The sequence below is a fragment of the Callospermophilus lateralis genome, unplaced genomic scaffold, assembly GCF_048772815.1.
Source record: "Callospermophilus lateralis isolate mCalLat2 unplaced genomic scaffold, mCalLat2.hap1 Scaffold_138, whole genome shotgun sequence".
Lineage (NCBI taxonomy): Eukaryota > Metazoa > Chordata > Mammalia > Rodentia > Sciuridae > Callospermophilus > Callospermophilus lateralis.
In genome coordinates this window covers 387,095-408,165 of record NW_027512535.1, presented here as the reverse complement: position 1 = coordinate 408,165, position 21,071 = coordinate 387,095, and the positions used below count along the sequence as shown (strand labels likewise).

General features: G+C 59.9%; 1 protein-coding gene across 1 annotated transcript; it reads right to left on the bottom strand.

Moving 5' to 3' along the window:
• Nucleotides 1-2,891: 2,891 nt before the first annotated feature.
• LOC143640219 (pyridoxal kinase-like) lies at nucleotides 2,892-20,376 on the bottom strand. The gene is made up of 11 exons (XM_077108106.1): nucleotides 20,010-20,376; nucleotides 19,285-19,608; nucleotides 13,078-13,182; nucleotides 12,495-12,578; nucleotides 10,809-10,855; nucleotides 8,668-8,753; nucleotides 7,895-7,940; nucleotides 6,251-6,362; nucleotides 5,392-5,528; nucleotides 3,266-3,332; nucleotides 2,892-3,004 (listed from the first exon to the last, which is right to left on the bottom strand). The coding sequence occupies exons 1-11, from the start codon at nucleotides 20,374-20,376 to the stop codon at nucleotides 2,892-2,894; spliced, it is 1,488 nt and encodes a 495-aa protein (XP_076964221.1).
• Between the last annotated feature and the right edge of the window lie 695 nt (nucleotides 20,377-21,071).

Here is a 21,071-nt window from a genome sequence, read left to right as displayed (position 1 = left end):
GAGTTCAGAGCCCAGAACACTCTCACCTGCTTTTTTCTGTAGTTTTCAACTTAAGAGAGATATGAGGCTTGAAGCAACAGGACATGGACACTGTGGTTAGGAGTTTTCTGGAAGCCAGTGACCAAGGACACTGCCTGCTGGCCCTGAGTTACCTGCCTCCTCCCAGGGCCTGACAGCCTGAGGCCCACTCAGGGGGCGTCTCCTTACTGTGGGTGATGGTGGAGGTGACCCACCACTGGGGGTGGGGGCAGCCCCTCCCTGGCAAACAGTGTTCCTGCTTTGAGGTAACCCCGGGAGCAGCTCAGCCAAGCCCGGCTCAGCCCGTCGTAAAGGTAGACGTCCCAAAATAGTCTCTGACAAGTTTAAGGACAGGACGTGAAACAAAGCATCATTTTTACAATTACTGGTATATATTGCAAAATCAACACAGAGGCACACAATTACCTTGGCAGGACTAGGCGATGATTGAAAATTGATTAAAAAAGGATCACATTTTGTAATTCCTTCTTGCAGTCTCCAGAAGGCTTGAAAAGCTGGATTAAGAAAGTTTTAAAATCCTACCCCCTAGGATCGAGCGAGCAACACTGGGCTAACACAGCATTCACCTCGGATTGTTACGATTATGATTCTGATGTCATTAAAACTATGGAAAGTAAAAATAAGCCTGGATTCTAACTTGGACCCGAGCTGTATCAACAATCACTACCAAAGCCCACGGTCACTTTGGATAACAGGCTGTGGATCTGGACCCCAGGCAGTACCTGTGGTGTGGAAACGAGGCCAGGAGCACCGGGACGGTGGCAGCGCCACTTTGAAGACCTGCAATCACAGGTGGGCTGGCCAGACCCTTCCTTGTGAGGAAGCTAACGTTTTCTCTTCTTTTACCGGGGGTGGTGCGTGGCTGGGGATCCCACCTAGGGCCTCGCACAGGCTAGGCCAGGTCTGCCACGGAGCCACACCCGGCCTTCTTAACGTTTTTTCAGCATGGGTCCCACACCTAGAGCCCCACTTGGAACATGGCTCCAGCCAGGGCCCCTCCTGTCCCCAGGGGCAGGTTCCTGATGCTACAGGCAGCTCCACAGGGCACTGGAGGAAGGAGAGGGACTCACCCTCACCTGGACTAAGCCCCAAGGTGTCGCTCAGGAGCAGAGCATCCACGTGCCTGCAGAGTGCGGACCCTCGGGTCCTCTGCACACACAGCTGGGTCTATGCCCCAGGCTCCCAGCAGCCTGAGTCTCCCCACGGTGTGGACGGGACACACAGGTAGGTCCCTCCTCCAGCTGGACACTTGCTCTCATGTTAAGAAAGGAAATAAAGGGAAAAAAAAGATGGGGACAGGAGAAAGAAAGGGATACTAATCAGCTGTCCTCATTGCCGGCACTGGGTCCCTGGTTCCACCTGGCAGTGACAGCTTTCCTGAGAGGCCATGCAAAGGCCCCTGGTCACTTTGGCTGGTCTTCCCTGCCTGGCTCTGGCCACGGCCTTCCTTCTCCTGCAGGTCCAGTGGGTCTTGTGCTGGGAGAAGTCTGCCATTGGGACCAGGAATCATGGCAGCAAACACATCCGGCTTGGTGGCCTGGCAGAGAGCCAGTCAACCGTGGCCAGGGAGTGCTGACCTCAGAATGGGAGCTGCATGGGAGAGAGGTGTGAGGGGGCTGAAGTCCCATGGGGCCCGGCGCCCTTGGTTCTGGGGCATTTTCCAAGAAGGTGAAGAATGCAGACCTGGAGGAGGGTCTTCCCGGAAGACACTGGACTGCACTGAGCGGGGGTGGGCTCTGGGAAAGGGGCCACCCTGGGCATGAAGCCGGGTGCCCTGGAGGAGCTACCCCACTCCCCAGGGTGCAAGTGCCAGGAAAGGCAAACCTTGGCACCCCCAAGAACTGGGGTGCAGGAAGGAAGGGTGGGAGGACAAGGTGGAACCAGGGAGGTCGCCTTGAGCAGCAGACAGCTGGCCTGGTGCTGGGCCGCTGGCCTCCACCACTGCAGCCCGCCGGGTCTGAGCCAACCTCCCGCATCGTGCTCCAGCGCCTGTCTCCAGCAAGCAGCCGGCATAGACAGAGAAGGGGAATGAAACGGCAAGAGGGGACAGCGGACACCACCTCGTCCTGCACCCCACACACGTGGCCCCATGCAGCGTCACCACGGTGGTCAGCAGACCCACGGCCTAAGTGGCACACGACAGATGGAGGATGCTCCCAAGGAACCCACAGGGCACCTTTCTTCAACTCCACCAGCTGCCTTGGCCAGGGGCGGCCCTGCTGCACCAGCACGTCCCTCCCGACACATGGCAGATCCCCAGAAGTTGTTCCCGAGTCACAGGAGGTCCCACTGATAACCGTGAGGACTTCAGACTGACTGGAATTCACTGGGCCCTGGAGAGGTCCCTGTGTGGTGACCACATGCCAGTGTGTCTGAGTGTGCGGACATGAGCAGCTGTACAGCTGCGTGAGGCCAGACCCCAGGAACCCGGCACGCAGCAGACTAGGACAGTTCCTGCGCAGGAACCGAGAGGGGACAACCAGGACAATACAGGAATTTGGCGTGATTCTCCCAGATGCTCACGGTTGAGACCCGACGCAATCCAAGACACGGACAGGGGCCTTCATGGGCCCAGCCCACGCGGGACAGGGGTTCCCTGGGGCAGTGGCAGCCAGCGGCCCACCGAGGGCAGTCAGGAGTCCCGAAGCCTTGGGGGAGGGCCGGGTTTCCAGATCATAAATTCCCCTGATCTTGTTACTTTTGAAAAGCACACTGGCAGGTTTCTCCATCAGGACCCACGAGGCCTGACACTCACAGATGGAAGGCAAGTCAGTCATGGCACTAAGGCAGACGTCACACTGTCACAAGGATGAAAACAGGGACATGCTGTGCTCTGGGGCGAGTGGGTGACCTCAGAGCACCGTGGCCTGGACGACGATTTCTGGGTCCTCGATGTCCTTCTTGCTCTGCACCATCCTCAACTCCAGCTGTGCTGGGCTGGGCTTCTGTCCCTCCCCAGCCTGGGCTGCAGACCAACAAGGGCCAGTGAGGGTGGCCCGGGAGCTGCCTGCCCTGGTCCCCGCACCCGCCCATGTCTACGCCAGTGGAATTGAGAAAGGTGCCCTGTGGGTTTCTTGGGAGCTTCCCCCATCTCTGTCTAAGCCCCAAGCCTCCGAGCTCCAGGTTCAGGACAGGGCTACCCACCAGGGCCCCCGCCCCCGGCTGCTACCTGCAGCTGCAGGGGGACTGTGCCCTCCCAACAGGGCCTCCCTCTGTGGGCAGCTACCTCGTGCACATTGGATGGTCCTCTGCAGAACGTGGTGCATGGCCGACACGGTCTTCTCGCAAGCCACCTGCAGGGAGGGAGAGACACTGTGGCCCAGCCCCTGGCTGCGTCCCGGAGCTGACCACTGCCGCCTGGAGGGGTGTTCACATGCACTCCTGCTGCAGCACCACCACACAGGCCCCAGACATGGGAGCCCCCAGGGCTGACCACAGGACTGTCCCAGGAGGCCATGTGTTAGGGCTCAGGCCCATCCTGGGGGGCAACTGGGGATGGTGGAAGCCTGAGAGGCGGGCCCAGCGGGGGCCTGAGATCACGGCGTGTGTCCTTCGAAGGTGGGTGGAATGCCCACCTCTTCCTCTCCTGTGCTTCCTGCCAGTGGGTGGCTTCTTCCCCCACACTCCCACCGTGATCGGCCACCAAGACCCGAGAGCACGGGGCCAACCCACCATGGACTGAAACTGACCCCAAATAAACCTTTTCTCTTTGTCCTCTCAGACATCTTGTCACAGTGACAGAAGGTAGCACCCGGGAGGTGGCAAGTGAATCTTGCATATTAAATGACCAGACAGCGGTGGGAAGGGGCTGTCTCAGGAACTCAGTCAGTGCTGTCTGGTGCGCAGCAGGTGCTTAGCTAGAATCCTTGAAGCTGAATCATTCCTGGAGTTAACCGTCAAGGCCATCGGGGAGGACGCTTGTCCCCAAGGCAGCCAAAGTCATCATCACTGCTGCCTGGGGGTCAAAGGCTAGGGGGATCCAGCGGGTGTGGGGGCGTGAGACTCATTCCCTGAGTGTATCTGGGTGGGTGAAGCCAGGGCCTGGCCCCCAGAGCCCCGAGCCCTGGAAATGAGGCCTCCTCCAGGTGCCAGCTGGGTGTCTCTGCTACCCCGCACCATAGGATGCAGGTGCCACAGCCAGGTACTGGTGTCAGGTCCTGCTTACACTCTACCCTTGAAGGAGGCAGGAGGGGGACAAACAGTGAGGGCACCGCACGTTCCAGCCTGAGCTCAGGGTTCGCAGTGGTTTGCCACTCGAAGGCCACAGTGGACTTCATTTTATAAACACGGAGCCAGACACCTGGCAGTACTGACCTACTGGAGAAGTGCGCCCAGCCCCAGGGGACCTGCAGCCCTTGGGTGCCCAGCAGAGGGCATCAGGGAGCCACAACCAGAGCTGACTCCAGGAGCCTTTCCCAGAGAACACCACCACGGTGGCAGGGCTGTCCTTTCTGGCCCTCACGGTGTTCTACAGGATGGCGGGCCCCACCCTAAAGGGATCTGGGCGGGTCTGCAGGGAGTTTTCCAACTCTGCTATCCTTCCCCTGCCCTCTCCTCCCCACAGTCCCTCCAACTCTGCTCCCAACAGCACGAAGGACACTGGTGTCAGTGGACAGGGTGTCAGACAGGAGTGACCCAATAAGCACCCATGATGCAATTTCTTGCACACAGTGCAGTAGGAGCCCCCACTGAGCTCCACGCTCAATCGAGTTTTCCATGAAAAAGGCCCTGACACGTCACCCTGTGCACTAGGTCAGTGGCAACTGACCCACTGTACCCAGCAGTGCCTGAGCAAGGCCGCCCATCTCAACTGCACAGAGCAGGTGGGACAGACTCCCAAGGGTCCCCAGGGAGCAGACCTCCATGCCAAGGCCTGCAGTGACCTACTGCCGGGGCCTCTGTCCTCAGCTCTGGCTCGGTCCCTGGGGTGGGGGGCTCTCTGCAGCCTCTCAGACCTTCAAGTCACAGCAGGGCCCCACACAGTGGCCCCAGGGTGCACCTAGCAGGCTGCTTGGACTCAGGGCTTCCCCTGGCGGACCTGGCTGACCCAGGAGGGACCCAGCATTCTTGTTTTTGCCATGCTGGGGACGGAGCCCAGAGCCTGGCACATGCCCTGCAAGGGCCATACCACGGAGCCCCACACCAGCCCAGCCGGGGTCCTGAGTGCTCTCCTCCTGCCCCACAGCACTGTGACCCCTACTTCCCAAGCGGGGGAGAGGGCAGATCCACTGTGGGAGGGGGGTCCTGAGCCCACAGCCCAGCAGCCCCTCCCCCTACTCGGGCTGCTGCTCAGGCCAGGCCCCTCCCACCCCTGGGCCTGCTGAAAGGCCCTGCGCAGGGCACACGGCTGACCTTGAGGTTGTTAGGATGCTTGTGTGTCCACGCCAGGAGCATGGCAGCAAAGAGGTCCCCGGTGCCAACGAAGACAGCATCCACCCTGCGCATCTCCATCCAGATGCACTCGGTCACTGTGGTGCCATCAGGCCTCTCTGCAGGAGAAGACAAGCCAAATAGCTGACCCGAGACTCCCTGGCCAGAGGAGGATCAACCCTGCAACAGGGGGCAGCCAGCGCTGCCCGTCCTTGGGGTGTTCACACAGAGCGCAGGTGGCCTCCTGGTGCCCTGGGGCTCTAAGAGCATGTTGTGCTGCCTCCCGTCCCCAGTGCCACCCCCGTCCCTAAAGAGAAAGTGGAAGACAGAAGCCACAGTGAGGATGGCCTCAGGGACAAGGTGCAGCTGACCAAGCACAGGAACTGCCGGATGTCTTCAGCTGTGTGCCTACACACCGTACCCAGAGGCAGAGGTGCCAAGGAGGCGGCCACCTGGGAATGCTCCCTGGGGCTGTGGGTGTGACCCCTCCCCTCACTGTCCCAGCAGGGGACCCGGCCTTCTGTCACCCTAATGTTGTTCAGAGAAAATTGGCCCAGGTGGTATTCACATCGCCACTCGACACAGCCCAGCAGAAGGCGCTCCCGCAGAGATCAAGGCCCGGCCCAGCTCCAGGTGGCCACTTGATAAAAGCTGTGCTGTCCAGGGCTGCTCACCTGCCCTGAGCCTCCTGCAGCTGACCCTCCTCAGCAATGAGAAGTGCTCAGGAAATATACCACCAGCTGAGGACAGTGTTCCTTCTACTGAGCACACGACACTCCCTGATGGCCAAATGTCCCCTGAGCCGTGAAGACAGAAAACGCACTCAGGCCAGATCACTTACTCATCCTCTGGCTGCCCAGTGCGATCAGGTAGTCACTGCCCCGCGAGGAAGGCAGGTCGCAGCTGGTGATGACCACTGTGTTGGGGCCCATGGCATGCAGCACGTCCATCACCTGCGGTGGCACAGGGAGCATGTCAGCCCAGTGGACACGCCACATGCCCACTCCAACCAGCACGTCCCAGTCATAGAGAAGGCTCCTGGGTGTGCACACCCACCCCCTTGGCCCAGCCAGGGCAGAGCCAGGAGCCTGCCCAGGTCAACAGCTGAGGCCCAGGTCAGCAGCTGAGGTCCTGGGCAGTGCTGGCTTGGAGCCAGGCCTGAGTGGGAGGGGTCTGCCCTGGGTCAGACCCTGACTGTAGTGGCCCTGCGTGACAGGGACAGATGGCAGCTGTGAGGGTCAGGGGGACCTGCATCTGGACCCCGCCCATGTTTACTGGACTGTAACAGAGCTCAGAGCTGAGGCCTGGGTTTGAATGTGTCCCCTGGGGCCGTGAGGTGGGGCCTTTGGGAGTGAGGGCCTAGTGACAGGGCAACCGGGGCCAGCTCAGGTCCCCTGCTCTGCCACTCTGCCGGGAGGACACCGCCCCTGCACAGAGCCCTCCCCAGGCGCCTTGACCTGGGACTTGTGGCTCCAGAGCTTGAGCTGCCTGCTGTTTACCCGCCACCTAGGGTCTGTCTTTTCCTTTGAAAGCAAAGGATGGAGGTGACTACAGTGGCAGCTCGAGGGTGGAGACCATCCCCCAGGGCTGTGCTTGCCTGAGGGCAAGTGGCAAGTCCCAGAGGGGCGCCCATGGGAACAGCAGTCTGCCCTGGGCCGCACCCGCTCCTGCCTGAGCCCCCCTGCACCAGGCAGCCTGCCAGTGGGCTGACCTGGGAACAGCCTGTCCTGGAACCCCCTGTCCACACATGCACCCTGCTGGTCTCTGGAGCCCAGGGCAGGTGGCCTTGTGAAAGGACCCCAGGGGGCACAGCTCACAGCCCAGGCGCTGCTGCCACCAGCTTCCTGACCACTCCTCTTGGTGTGGAGGAAGGTGTGGGCCTGAGGTCACTGTTGGGGGGCTGCAGGCCTCGGGGGTGACTGCCGAGCTCATAGGACCCTAGCCTGCAGCACCACTGGGGGCAGGCGGCCATCTGGGCTGTGCTCTGAATGTGTATGCTGTGGTCCTGACCCCAATGCCTCAGAAAAAGGTCACAGCAGGGTGGGACATCTCAAGGACAGGCTGCCGCCCTCTAAGGAGTGCACACAGGCTGCACAGGCCGTGGTGAGGCCTGCTGCCTCCCAGCCCAGCAGGCCCTCCGGCACCCTCAGAGGGAGCCCTGCAGCACCTGAGCCCCAGGGTGCCGGGGGTGTGCTGCTTTCGGCCCACTGTGCGTTGGCACTTTGTCCCAGCAGCTGCAGGGCTCGCAGGACTGCTGTGACGGGCAGGGCAGATCAGCCTGGGCCCTGCCACCCGCGGCCCTGCCAGAGCCGGCTGAGGAGGAGGGGACAAGGGCCAGCTGGCTGATCAGAGGGCTGGGTGCAGCCACATCCGAGGCCAGAGCCAGCCCAGCTGGGTGCCCATCTCCCGTCCCCAGATGTGTGCTGCACCCTCCAGCCGTGAACAGTGTGACCGGCCACACGCACGGCCCCCCAGGTCTCCTCACCGCTGGCGCTTCTTCCTGGCTGTGGATCTTCCTGACGCTCAGCAACCTGGAAGACAGGTGGGCTGGGTCAGGGGTGGTGTCTGGTCCTAAGGGGACTCTTGTCCACTGCACTGCTGTGAGGTTCCAGCTGTGCTGAGCGTCGACGGTTCACAGTGGAGAGGAACAGCCCCACAGGGCCCCAGTGACCCACACCACAGTACACAGCCCCTGTGAAGGGCCCAGTGTCCAGACCCTCCATGGACTCACACGGTCATTGCTGTACCAACAGCTCAGGGTCAAGGTGAGATATCACCTCCCAGATTAGACAGGGCTAGGTCAGGGATCCCTGGCCACCAAGAGTCCAGGGGCCACACCTGTGGATGACAGGCCTCAGGGACGGAGGGACCAGCTCATGGCCAAGAAGGAGCAGCCTCAGCTCCGCAGCCTGGTGACTGGCTTTCCCAGGTGTCTGCTCCTTCAATTAGTCGGGCAGGAGGCCCAACACCCCTCTGAACTCCACAGAGAGACCCCGCGGCCTGCCTGCCTGTGGCACCACCGTGACTCCCAACCTGGAGGCATGTCCAGCCTCCAGCGCCCTCTACTGGCCAGAGCGTCCCCCTCCTATACCTGGCTATTCGGGTAGACACAGGCCAGCAGGTGGGCCCTGAGCGAGTCTGCCACTGTGACTCAGGTGCAGGTGGCAACCTCGGGGTGACCTGACCCCAGTGGGGAACTTCTGGGGACACTTCAGGGGCAGGCACAGGATCCTGAGGCCCGCCCTGTGGGTTACTTACTCGGCCTCAAACTGGTTGGGGGTTATGATGTCCGCCACGGGCACCACCTTCTCTCTGTACACCGGGAGGAGGTCCTCGGGAACGTACTGAGCAGCACAGGAGACAAGGGGGACTCACTCACGCTGCAGAGGCTCGCGCCACTGGGCAGCGGGCAAGGCCGACACAAGGGCAAGGGGTCCTGCAGGAGGCTGGGGTGGGCAGAGGAAGGGCAATTCCAGGGACAGGGGTCTGGGATGGGAGGTGGGCGAAGGTCTCAGCCAGGGGACAGTGGGCCAGAGCACAGAGGAGGAGAGAGGCCGCGGAGAAACAGGAGAACCCAGAGGATGGGGAGAGGGGTCCTGAGGCCAGGGTTGGCCAGAGTGGCCCAGGGTGCATCTGGGTCTGGGAGCTCACCTGCACATCTTCTGGTATCTACGGAAGCCACGGCCGTGAGCCACACCCACGATCAACTCATTTTTGTCTTAAATTGTCCAACAAACAGTTTGACCTAACAGCATTCTTTAGCTTCCACATTTCTTTAAGAAGGACCCCAAAGCCAAAGTCCAACATGAGGGTGTGAAATGACTCTGCTTGCTTTATGGGTACTTCCCAGCGGCCGCGGAACAGCTGGTTTCTAATCCTTCCCCTTAATGTAGCTTGGGGACCTACCTGGAGAGCCAAGGCCCCTACAGATGTACCTGTGCCTTGGTGATCAGAGAGCCTCCAGATGCCACTGCTCCAGCCACAAGCTGGGAGGTGCTGAGAATGGGTGGGGCGCAGCCAGCCCACCCAGGCCCTAGCTCTTGCCTCAAGTTGGACCATGATACCAACAGAAGGTTCTTCAAAACCTGGTTTTCAGCTGGTGCCACAGTGCACACCTATGAGCTCCCACGACGTGGGAGGCTGAGGCAGGAGGATGGCAAGTTTGAGGCCAGCCTCAGTAACTCATCAAGGCCCTTAGCAACTTACCAGGACCCTCTCCCAAAATAAAATAAAAAGGACTGCAAAATGCAGATAATGGTTCAATCCTTAGTACCAACACACACACAAACAAAAAACCTGATTTATTCAGCCAGGCACAATGACACACGCTTGTAATCCCAGCTACTCAGAAGCAGAGGCAGGAGGATCTCAAAGTAGGCCAAGGCCAGCCTGGGAAACTTAGCAAGATCTTATCTCAAAAAGTAAAAGGGGTTGGGAGGTCACTCAGAGGTAGTGTGTTTGCGTAGCATGAGTGGGGAACTGGGTCTGACCCCGTCGGATTCCTCCTTTAAATCCGTGTAGGAACCTGAGATTGTGGGTTCTCTCCACCTCTGAACCTAACACATCACCTCACGCTTAGGCTGCACTCAGATCACAAGGAAAAATCAACCTGATCAAAACAAGGACAGGTCCTAGTCAATGAACTGAACGGGCCTCGGCTCTTTAGGGCCCAAACTCCAGCATCCTGAGCCCAGCACAGGGAGCAGCACCAGGAACAGGCAAGGCCTGGAGCCGGGTTCCAGAAAACAGGCCCCAGGGAAGGTGCCCGAGAGAACACTGAGCAAACCAGAAGCCCACGAGCCACCGACCAAGTGGGGCAGGGAGGGCAGCTGCCAGGCATGCCCTGTGCCAGTGGACACCATGCTCAGCTTCTGTGCCCGGTGATCTCCCAGCACACAAGAGAGACCAGGCCCACAGGCGGGCAGAAGGCAAGATGGTGCAGGTGCTAAACTGCCGACCTTGAAACCCAAGGGCAGGATGGCCCGAGTTCCTCTGTGTCCCCACCTCTGTGAGGGCCACAGGATGGACTTCACCTGGTCCAGTTTGTCCTGTGCAGGGGCATTGCACCATGCATGTCTCGCCGCCTACTTTTGAACAGCTCGTGAGCTAAGAATGATTTTTAATTTTTAAATGTTTAGGGGCAAAGGTAAGCAAAACCCACTTTTCAACACAGGAAATCAACTTCAGTGTCTGCGTGTGACCTCCTCCGGGAGGTGGTGCCCTGCTTCCTTGCTGGCTCTGCGGCTGCCCTGGGGCTACAGGAACAGGGTGCCGCAGAGCCCAAGGGCTTATCCACAGCCTGACTGGCCCCCGAGCCTCCCCCACAGGCCCTGAGGTGTGGGCCTGTCTCTGGGTGTCACGGGGCCAGGCCAGGACCTCACGGCAGCACCGAGACTTACCATGAAGCCTTCGCTGTTCCACTTGTCACCCATCACAGGATCGCACACTGCGGAGACACAGGCCGCCGGTCAGCCTGGCGGTGCCGGCACCCCCAACCCCTTCATGCCACCCCCCTGCCAGATGTCTGTAAGGGCCGGTGGGCTCAGCAGCAGAGTGCTGGCCGTGTGAGTGAGGCCCAGCTTCAGCCCCCAGCCCCACGATTCGTGGTGGTAAAACGTCAGTAAGGCGGTGAGTGGGCGGACGGAGGAGGGCCGTAAGGGCATCCACGAGGGGAACCGCCACCTTCCCCTTCCTCCCGACTAACACTGCCTCCATCACACACGGACTCCCCACTCCCAGGCCACCCTCAGGCCCTGACTTTCCCAATCCCCACAGCTCATCTATGTGGAATCCAATCTGCCCTCTGGAGACTGGCTGCTTACTGGGTCATAGAGTTTCCTTTCTTCTTCTTTCTCTCTCTCTCTTTTTGGTACCAGGGATTGAACCCAGGGGTGCTTCATCACTGAGCCACATCCCCAGCTCTAGTTCTTGAGGCAGGGTCCCAGTAAGTTGCTGAGGCTGGCCTTGAACTTGTGATCCTCGTGTCTCAGCTCCCAAGCTGCGGGGATCACGGGCATGACCACCCCAACAGCCATTTCCTTCCTTTTAAGGCTGACTCGGGCTCTGCCTTCCACACCACCCTGTGCCTGTCCACTTTACCATCAGTGGACCCTGGTGGTTTCCACCTTTGTTAACACGGTGCACAATTGGTGGAGGGTCTGCCTCCGTTATTCTGGACCCACGGCAGGGAGGGAGCTGGGTCACGAGGTGACTGCACGTGACTTTATGAGCGACTGGCAGACTGTTCTTCGTGGTGGCTGTGCCATTGCATATTCCACCACCAGCGGCCAGTGCTTGCTGTTACGACCACGCGTGGGTGTGAAGCGGGGTGGGCCAGTCCAGGCACCCCCACTAGCTCCCTGCTGTCCCCGGCTACCTGGCTCCTGTGTTTCCTTGTCTAAGACGACTGGTTAACTCTGACCTAACTGAGGAGCATCTGCACAATTTCTCAAGTGACATGGAAGAGCATCGAGGGGCTCCTGAGCCAGCACAGCAGTCCCTCCCCTCCCTGGCCATGGACAGGCCAACCCAGGTCTCCCGGCACTGGCCTGTACAGCAGCATGGACAAAGCAACAAGCTGAGGCAGACCCGCCACTGACTGGGGGGACAGGGTCACCATGCCCCTGAAAAAGGTCCTCAGTCTGCAAGTCTGATGACACTGGCCCTATTCCAGGTGGCAGGATGGGCCCAGGGCTGCCTGGCCACGAAGGAGGGCTGCTCTATGCAGACACACCCAGACGTGGCCAGTCCCCTCACCCCCTTGCAGCCTGGCCCTGCCTGCGTGATACCCCACGCCCATGCCCTTAGGGTCATGTGCAGGCACATCTTGGGGACCCCAACTTTTAGCACATTAATTCTTCTCTCTCACATGCCCGAAAGACCCAGGAAACGTTTCCCGCTCCTTTGCACAGCCACAAGGTTCTCCTGGACACCAGTGGACAAAGCTGACTGGCCAGGAGCAGAGCGGGAGGGGTGGCCAGGAGGAGGCAGCTGGGCCTCACTTCCTGTGCTCCAGGCCAACCCCACTCAGCGTGACAGGTGCACCCTGGCCACTCGGGCCAAGAGCAGGCTGGTCCAGCACCCACCGTACACGAGCCTGGAGTTCTGCTGCTTCAGCTCCCGCACGATGTCCACCACCATGGCCAGGAAGGACTTGTCCCGGGTGTAACCTTCAGGGGGAAGAAGCCAGATTACCCTCTTAGTACATGTGCTCGGCAACCACGGGGGCCTGGGCAGCACAGCAAGGCCTGTGCCCAGGCAGCGTGGGACCAGTCCAGGGTCATGGAGGGAGACCAGGCCTTTTTCTTTTTCCCAAAAGAAATGCAACATTTGAAATGAATGGACCCCTGGGTGACCAGCAGACGACTGTTCTTCCTTTCTTTTATTTTCTACCTTTGATAGTGAGCACGTATCACTTTTAACCAGGTATTTTTTAAAAGTCCCTTCTGGCCCCCTTCCAGCCCAGCAGCACCCCCAACACCCACCTGTGCTGCCCGCCATGGCCCCAGGACACCCAGGACCAAAGCCAGGCCCAGAGTGGCAGGCCCAAGGCCACCAAGGATGTGACATCCCTAGGGCACTGAGAATCTCCCTGAAGAAAGCAGGGACCAGGTGCAAGCCTGGGGAGGGGGCTCTGGCCCTCGGCGGCCACTCGCCCTGGGCACGCACCCGTGAGCACATAGTCGTACTTGTTCACGCTGTTCAGCTTCAGGCCTTCATACAGCTCCTGCAGTTCATGGGCATTCAGCACCTGACCCTTCCAGTGGGCGTAGCCTGCAGGGGCGGCAGATCACACGGGCCTGAGTCACGGGGACCAAGGGCGTAGTGGCACAGGCCTCTCTGGTGGCCATCTTAGCCCAGGGACAACAGCCCACTCTCCCTGGGGATGCCCAGTGGGCAGCCCTCCCCTGGAGCTGCAAAAGGCCTAGTGAGGCAGCCCAGGCACAGTGCCCCAGCAGGCCCCCAACACGTGTCCAGCGCCCCTGAGAGCCCCAGGTCCTGCACCCTTGTCTGCACACTCTGCTGGCCAGTTCCTGCTGCAATTGTGTCCAGTAGAACTGGGGTCCTGAGTGAGAAGGGCAGCCAGGCTGCCTGACCTCTCCCCAGGTTCTGCAGGAGTGGCTCAGTGCCCTCCCCCCATCTCCGGATCCGGTCCCCACTGTGTTCCTGGGCATCAAGCGGGGCTGCTTCACCCAGCACTGGGCACCCTGTCCCGACACCTCCACCACAAGGTTACTGAGTGACAAGGAAAGCCTTAGACCAAGCCGGACAAGAAACAGACCCAAGTGCCCAGCCTGCCCTTGACCAACAGGAGTCCAAGCAAGGTGTCCACTCCAGGACTGCCCGCAACCTGGGGTACACCTGAGGTGCAGGACGCTGCAGCACTGCTGGGGGGCACCTGTGCATGCCAGGGGAAGCCAAGTGTGGAAACCCCACCTCTCACCACTCCCCCCACCCAGGGGCCTGGCGTCCCCGACTCACTCCCCCGAACACACGATCCCACAGCCTTTCGGTTCTGATTCTTGGAACAGCAGAGTCCAGGGGTGGGAGGCGTCAGACCATCCGACTCCCTGCATGAGGGCCCTGTGACACACCTCCCCGTGTGTCTGGCCTGTGTGGTGACAGCTGTTCCCATGGCAAAGGACCCTGGCTTTCCCAGGCGCCATCCTAAGGTGTCTGGAACAAATGCCATTCTCCAGAACAGCCCCAGGGACACGTGAGGTTCGGCTGCCCCACCTGGCAGAGGCAACCTCAGGTTCTGACTGAAGAAGGAAGTGCAGGACCCCAGGTACGCGGTGGACCGGCCAGACAGAAACAGACTGACCCCCGGCTACCAGCTCAGCTGGTCAGGAGCCTGCCCCTCCAGGCTCCAGCTGCCCACTATCTGGGATGCCCCTGGGCCCTGGGCTAGATTTCCTAAGGAGACCTGAGGCTGCCACCAAAATTTCACAGGCCTAGTGGTGCGGGGTGCAAGACAAAAAGGTCCTTCCTGACCCTTGGTCTCAAACATCCTTCTAACTGCACACCTGTGTCCTGGTGTGCTCAGGCACCTGTGACAAGGTACACAGACCCGGCTGAGACCTCAGGTGCTCATTCTCTCACATTCTGGAAGCTGGAAGTCTGGGACCAAGGTGTCTCAGAGCTGGTCTCTCCCAAGCCCTCTCCTTAGTTCAGATGCCATCTTCCCCTGTGCATCTGGGTCCTATGGCTTCTTCTTCTTCTTTTGTTTTTGGTAGTGGGAATTTAACCCAGGGATACATTTTGGTATCAGGGACTAAGTCAAGGGTTGCTTAACCACTGAGCCACACCCCAGCCCTTTTTAGTTGTTGCTGAGTTGCTTAAGGCCTTGCTAAGTTACTGCTGAGGCTGGCCTTGAACTGGCAGCCCTCCTGTCTCAGCCTCCTGAGCCACTGGGGTTTCAGGTGCGTACCACCAGGCCCAACTCTGATGTGTTCTTCTTATGAGGACAGTTGTGTCAGGGCCACCCCATGACCTCATGAACTTTAATTAGTGCCTCTAAAGGCCTCATCCACCTAAAGTCGCATTCTAAGGTCCCGGGGATTAGGGCTGCAACCCAGGAATCTAGAGTGCAGACACAATTCAGCCCCTGGCAAACTAGGAGGAAGGTGAGCCGCCAGCACCCAGCCAGGTCCCAAGCACAGGCCCCACGGCAGAGCACAGGATTCCTAGAGAGGTGGCTTCTGGGCTGATGGATTTTGGATCTGCAATGTCCCCAAAGGTCCATGTGCAGCATGGTGCTGTCGGGGGGCAGGGGGGCTAGTGAGGTTTTTAGGTCGCTGGTGCATGCCCTCAGAAGAACGGTGGACCCCCAGTCTCCTCCTTTTATGCTTCCTGGACAGAAGGTGAATGGTTTCGCTCCCCCCGGGCTCCCCTGTGATGTGCCGCCCCACCACAGGCCCCAAAGCGCCAGAGCCAACCAGCCTGGGGTCTGAGCTGAGCCAAAGCAAACCTTCCTCTAGCCAATGAGTCTGAGAGAGAGACCAGACAAACATGAAAGGCTGGTCCCAGGGGCCTCCTGCACCTCTCTTGTGACTCAGATGGGTCCAGAGCCTGCGAGAACCTTCTAGAAGGGACACTCGGATCCTTTGGTCAACCCACAGCAGCAGAGAAGTGGGGGGCAGGTTTCCCACTGCAGTCCCGCCCCCGGGTAGTCCCAAGACTCCTGCCGCCAGCCCTCTCCAGTCCTCAGGCTCCCTGAGTCCACTCTGGCAGCCCCTGGCCAGCTGCCTCACTCTCCAAACTCCAGGTGACAAGACAGTGTCCCAGTCCCAACCACCAAGCCTCAGCCCCGCCAGCTCCATGCTGTCCGCTGGAGATGGGGACCTTGGGAACAGGAAGCTCTGGCAAGGCCTGTTAAGGAGCAGCAGGAACGTGGGGTACAGGGCTCTTCCAGCTCAGCCACTCTGCAGCTGGGGACAGCAGGGAGGCTGAGGCCACCAGGCCCAGAGAGGTCCTTTCACAGGGCTGTCCCTGTGGCATCAGGCCCCGACTCCCCAGGGCTCCCCTCGGCCAGGCAGAGGAGTGATCAACCCCAAGCGCTCAGTCTCCACTGAGCTCCCAGCAGATAACACATCACATGTTGTCACGGCTCCTTGCTGGGGGTCAGGTGCAGCCTGAGCCCCATCACCTTTCACCCCTGGGTGATGTGTACACTGCAGAGCATGGAAGTGTCCCACGGCCCGATTCAAAACAGACCAAAGCTGGACGCAACCAGAAGGTGCGACTGATGGCTGGACAACAAAATGTGGCCACCCCGGGGGACCCCGCTCACCCCGGAAGGACAGGGAGCACCCCAGGCTGGGACGCGGACAGCTGCTTCAGTGAGAAACACCACATGTGGAGACCTTGTGTCCCTGACCCCATTTAGAGCAATGTCCAGCAGCCATTCAGATGGAAAGTAGGCCTGTGGAGGCTGGGAGAAGCAGCTGACAATCTTCCTTCATTCCTGTATTTACTTTTAAGCTACCAGAGTTGAACCTAGGGGTGCTTAACCACTGAGCAACACCCCAGTCCTGTTTATTTTTATTTCAAGACAGGGTCTTGCAAACTTGCTGAGGCCAGCTTTGAACTTGGGATCCTCCTGCCTCAGTCTCCTGAGCTGCTGAGACCACAGCTGTGCGCCACTGTGTGCTGCTCTGATGATAGCAACATTCTAGAACACCGACTGTGAAGATGGCTGCACAATTCTGTGGAAACACCAAACCCATAGACTGCTGGGCACAGTGTCACACACCTGTAATCCCAGCGGCTCAGGAGGCTAGGCAGGAGGATGGCGAGTTCAAAGCCAGCCTCAGCAAAAGTGAGGCACTAAGCAACTCAGTGAGACCCTGTCTCTAAATAAAATACAAAATAGGGCTGGAAATGGGGCTCAGTAGTTGAGTGCCTGAGTTTAATCCCTGGTACCCCCACCCTCCAAAAACCCAAATGACTGTACACTTTGATGGGTGAATTAATCACATGATACATGAATATCATAATAGAATTGTTTTAAAAAGGGGAGGGCAATAAATATGTTTAAGTCAAGAAGTTTCTTCTGGGGGCTGGGGACATAGCTCAGCTGGTAGAGTGCTCGCCTCGCATGCACAAGGCCCTGGGTTCAATCCCCAGCACCACCATCACCCCCCCCCAAAAAAAAGTTTCTTCTGGTCCAATTAAAGGAAGATTATACAAAAATTAATAATTAGCATTTAGAAGTGTGTTTTTGATTACATTGATTTAATGTAACAATTGATTTTCAAAAATAAATAAATAAAAATAACAAGGGGGAGGGGGCTTCTAGCCTGGAGGAGAGGGCAGACCCTGGAGTAGGGTTCAGAGCTGCTTGGGCACTGCCCACCCAGGAAGTGCACAGCAGGCAGCAGAGCAGGGGAGCCTCAGTGGACCCTGGCTGGCTCAAGTGTCCTGGCTCAGGGCCATGGGGCTTTGTGGCCCAGGGCAGAGACAGCACGTGGCTGAGCCTGCGTGGCCAGTCCCACGTGGGACCACATGACAGATCCTCGCTGGTCTGAGGCAGCACAGTGCTGGCCACGATGCTGGCCGTCACTGACATGGCGGTACGCCTCTCCTGCACGAGGGGCCTTGGCGGCTGCTTTTGGGAGATGGGGAGCAGGTGAGAAGCCCCACACTCCAGGAATGAAGGTCATTCAGTCAAGGACTTGCAGGTCCGCCACCCAGGACACAGCCTACGCAGCCTGTGACGTGAGGACAGAGATGGCGGCATGAGGTGCTCCACCGGCCCCAGGGCTGCAAGGTAGGGGCTGTCACTCATCCACCAGCTCCATGGCTGCCCAGGGGCCATACACCTTGGGGGCAGGTGAGAGGCGCCAGCCTTGCTTCTGAGCAACGGTGTGGTGGGGTGAAGGGTGGGAACAGGTAAGGAGCCCATGAGGCAGGGGTGAAGTGAGGCCTCCCCTACAGGCTCACCCCTCAGTCGGTGGCCCTGAGACAGAGGCACCATGAAGCCCCAGTGTGGCTGCACAGCCAGCCAAGCCCAAAGACCACATGTAGGGTGCTGGCAGCCAGCCCCAAGTGGGCCACCTGGGGCCCCCGGGGCCAGCCCAGCCCCCGTGGTGTCTGGAGGTGGGATTTGGGGCACAGGCACTTGTCCACTCAGGGGATCCCCCAAGCCATGGGGTGGGCCCCAGTGAAAAGAAGCCCCAGCGCCCTTGCCCTCACCCTGCACCCGGAGGGCTGCCCAGCACCCAGGGGTCTGGTCTTCATCTTACCTCCTCTGGGTCAAGCCCAAGGCCTTTCTGTCTCAGATTCCCAGGGTGCCACCCAACCACAAACGGAGGAAGCTGCAGGACCTGGAGGGCAGCTGGCCACATCTGCAGCCTGAGGCCCTGCCCTGCTGGAATCGGCAGGGGGCAGCAGGGGCTCATGGGCAGACGTGCCCATCTTCAATGGTGCTGAGGGGCTGCTTGCAGTCCTCAAGCGCAAATGCAGCCGCTCAGTCTGCAAGCCGGTTTTGCTCTCTTACTTAAACCATGGGAATGGTAAAAACAGCAGTCAGAGCCCATCAGTTTCTGGACGTCTCTGGACTTAGAGCCCTTACTGACAAGTAGAGGCTCCATCTGACGCTGGCACCCCATCCAGGTATTAACCTCCCCGGAGCCCTCCGGCACCCCTTCCTGGAGCACCCTGGAGCCTTCCCGCACCCCTCCTGGGAGCACCCCGGAGCCCTCCTGCAGCCCACCCTGCGCGTCCTGCTGGGCTCAGAACAATGTCAGGGGCATGTCACCCTGGCGAGTGGGGCGGACTCCACACACAGCCCCTGAGGCCACACAGGACAGGTCGGGGCTGTGGGGTGCACACCCTCCCTCCAGACAACCCCTCAGTGCTCAGAGCAACCAAGTCCTCGGAGTCCCCATGAGCACACACGCCCCGCTCTGTGGCACTGGTGTTAAAAATCCAGACTGCCTAGAGGCTCACCTTGGAACATAGGGGACCTCCTCACACCCACAGCGCCCCCTGGTGGACAGGGTGTGAACAGGCCTCCCGCAGGGCTGACCTCGCGGGAGGACAGTGCTCCTAGCCAGGTACCAGCCCTGGGGCTCACCCATGGAACTCTCTCCCCCAGCTGGGCCTTGGATCACCACCCTGGTTTTCAGAGGAGGACACTGAGGCACAGAGAGGCCCTGTCACCTCTTCTAGGTCACACAGCTCCAGAGCAGCAGAGCTGAGATCCAAACCCAATAGACATCAAGGATGAGGAAACCCTAGCTCCTGCCCCCAGACTCAGCATAGGGTGACATTTTGAGGCCCTCGTCCATAGGAGGATGACACTCTGGCTCCCAGGGGCCCATGCCACCTACCTGTGCTCAGCTCTACCTCAACTGCTGCACGAGGCCTTACCTGTGTGATTTGAAAACTGGACAGAGTTCACCGCGTCGATCTCAAATCCCAACACCTGCAAGACAGACAGCAGGACGGGTGTGAGAGCCCAGGGTCGGGGGGCCCTGATGACAGCCCGAGAACCTGCCTGGAGGAGGAGGAGAGGAGTAACGGGGACGGTGGGTGTGGCTCTCCCTGACCTGCTGACCCCTGGCACTCTCGGGCCCCAGGAGCCCAGCCAGGGGCTTCCCGTCCTTTGTTTAGGAAACTCATGGGGCTCAGCAGCCCAGAGGCTGAGGCAGAGCCCCTGTCCAGCTGAACTCACTGAAGGGGTCATGGATGATTCTGAAAATTCCACCAAATGAAATCATTCAAGGAAACCAATATAGAGCGGGGACCAGCTGTGAGGCCATCTTTGGTGCCAGATTTTCAGTTCCCAGCCTCCACCCTTCTGAGGAAGTGAGGCCTGGGCCGGCCAAGCCGCCTGGTTGGCCATCCCTGGTCCTCATGTGCCAGCTGGCCCGAGGTTCCCCGAACCACCACGGCCACCTAACCCTCACTGCTCCCTGGCAGGGAGTCCCCTACTGGTCCTGATGGGGTCACTCAGCCAGGGCAGCTGGGCCCTTGAGACACCCTGGTCTGCAGGGTCATGTGGGGGGTCTCTGTGGTCAGGGGAAGCAGATTCACTCTCAGGGCAGGAAGCAGTTTATTAAAGAAAATTAAAACCTGTGAGTTTAAAAGCTTACGTTTTTCTAAAAGTAAGAGCACTTTTCTGATGGAGGGAGGAAGGGGAGCCACGTCTGCAGGGCCGGCGGCAGGCCATGCCGTGGGAGTCCTCCCTGGCTCCTCCCACTTCCCTGGCCTCTCACATTCAGTAGGTAGGACTCCCTCGGTGCCCCTCGGCTGTTGGAGGAGGTAGACACCAGACACAGGAGAGAGGACACTCTTCAGCCCATTACCTGGATCACTGCCAGGCCTACCCACCTTGCCCACCTGCCTCTGCCAGGCTGGTCCTGCGGGCACCATCACAGTGAACCCACAACAGTGGCCCTGCCAGAGAGTCCCCTCCCTGGTCGCACACTGCCCACTGCGCCCCTGAACAGAGCCAGCCATTCCAACTGCCTAGGGAACTACTCAGCCTGGAGCCTGTCTCCTGTCCGTGGCCCTGTGCCCAGTGTTGGGGCAGCAGGCCCTCCCCACCCCCCCAGGCAGGGCCATTTGCTGCAGGAGCGCAGGGCGCAGCATACACAGCAGGGCAGTGTGCAAGGGTCAGCCACCCGTGGGCCCTGGTTCTCCTGCTGGCCCTGCGAGCGCACAGGGATAGCCTGGGGCCTCCCTCACCCCACCTGCCTGCCCACACCAGGCTCGGGCCATCCTGTCCCCGTGTCAAGGCCAGACATGCCATCAGCCCTGACTTGGGGGCCATGGACTCAGTCATGCCACAGGCAGGTGTTCAACTGGACTGGGAGGCTCAGGGCTGTCCCCGGGCTCTGTACTTGGGGAGGGCTGGCCACCTGCAATCAGGACAACTGGCCATGCCCAAGGAGCTTGAGGCTCATGCTGGCCAATCCTCCCACCTCCCGTGCCTCCTCTGCTGGAAGACACCCCACCACCATCTCCAGGTCATCCCTCCTCCTGCATGCACCCCTCCATTTCTACCACCTTCCTGAGAGCTCACCTGCTGGCTGCCTCGACCTGCTCTCGGCTCCCTGTGGCTGGCTGTCCACCCCGAGGGGCCTCCGACTCCAACACACAGCCACATCACACCCCCTTTACCAGGGAGTACCCCTGCCAGCCTCTCCAGAGGG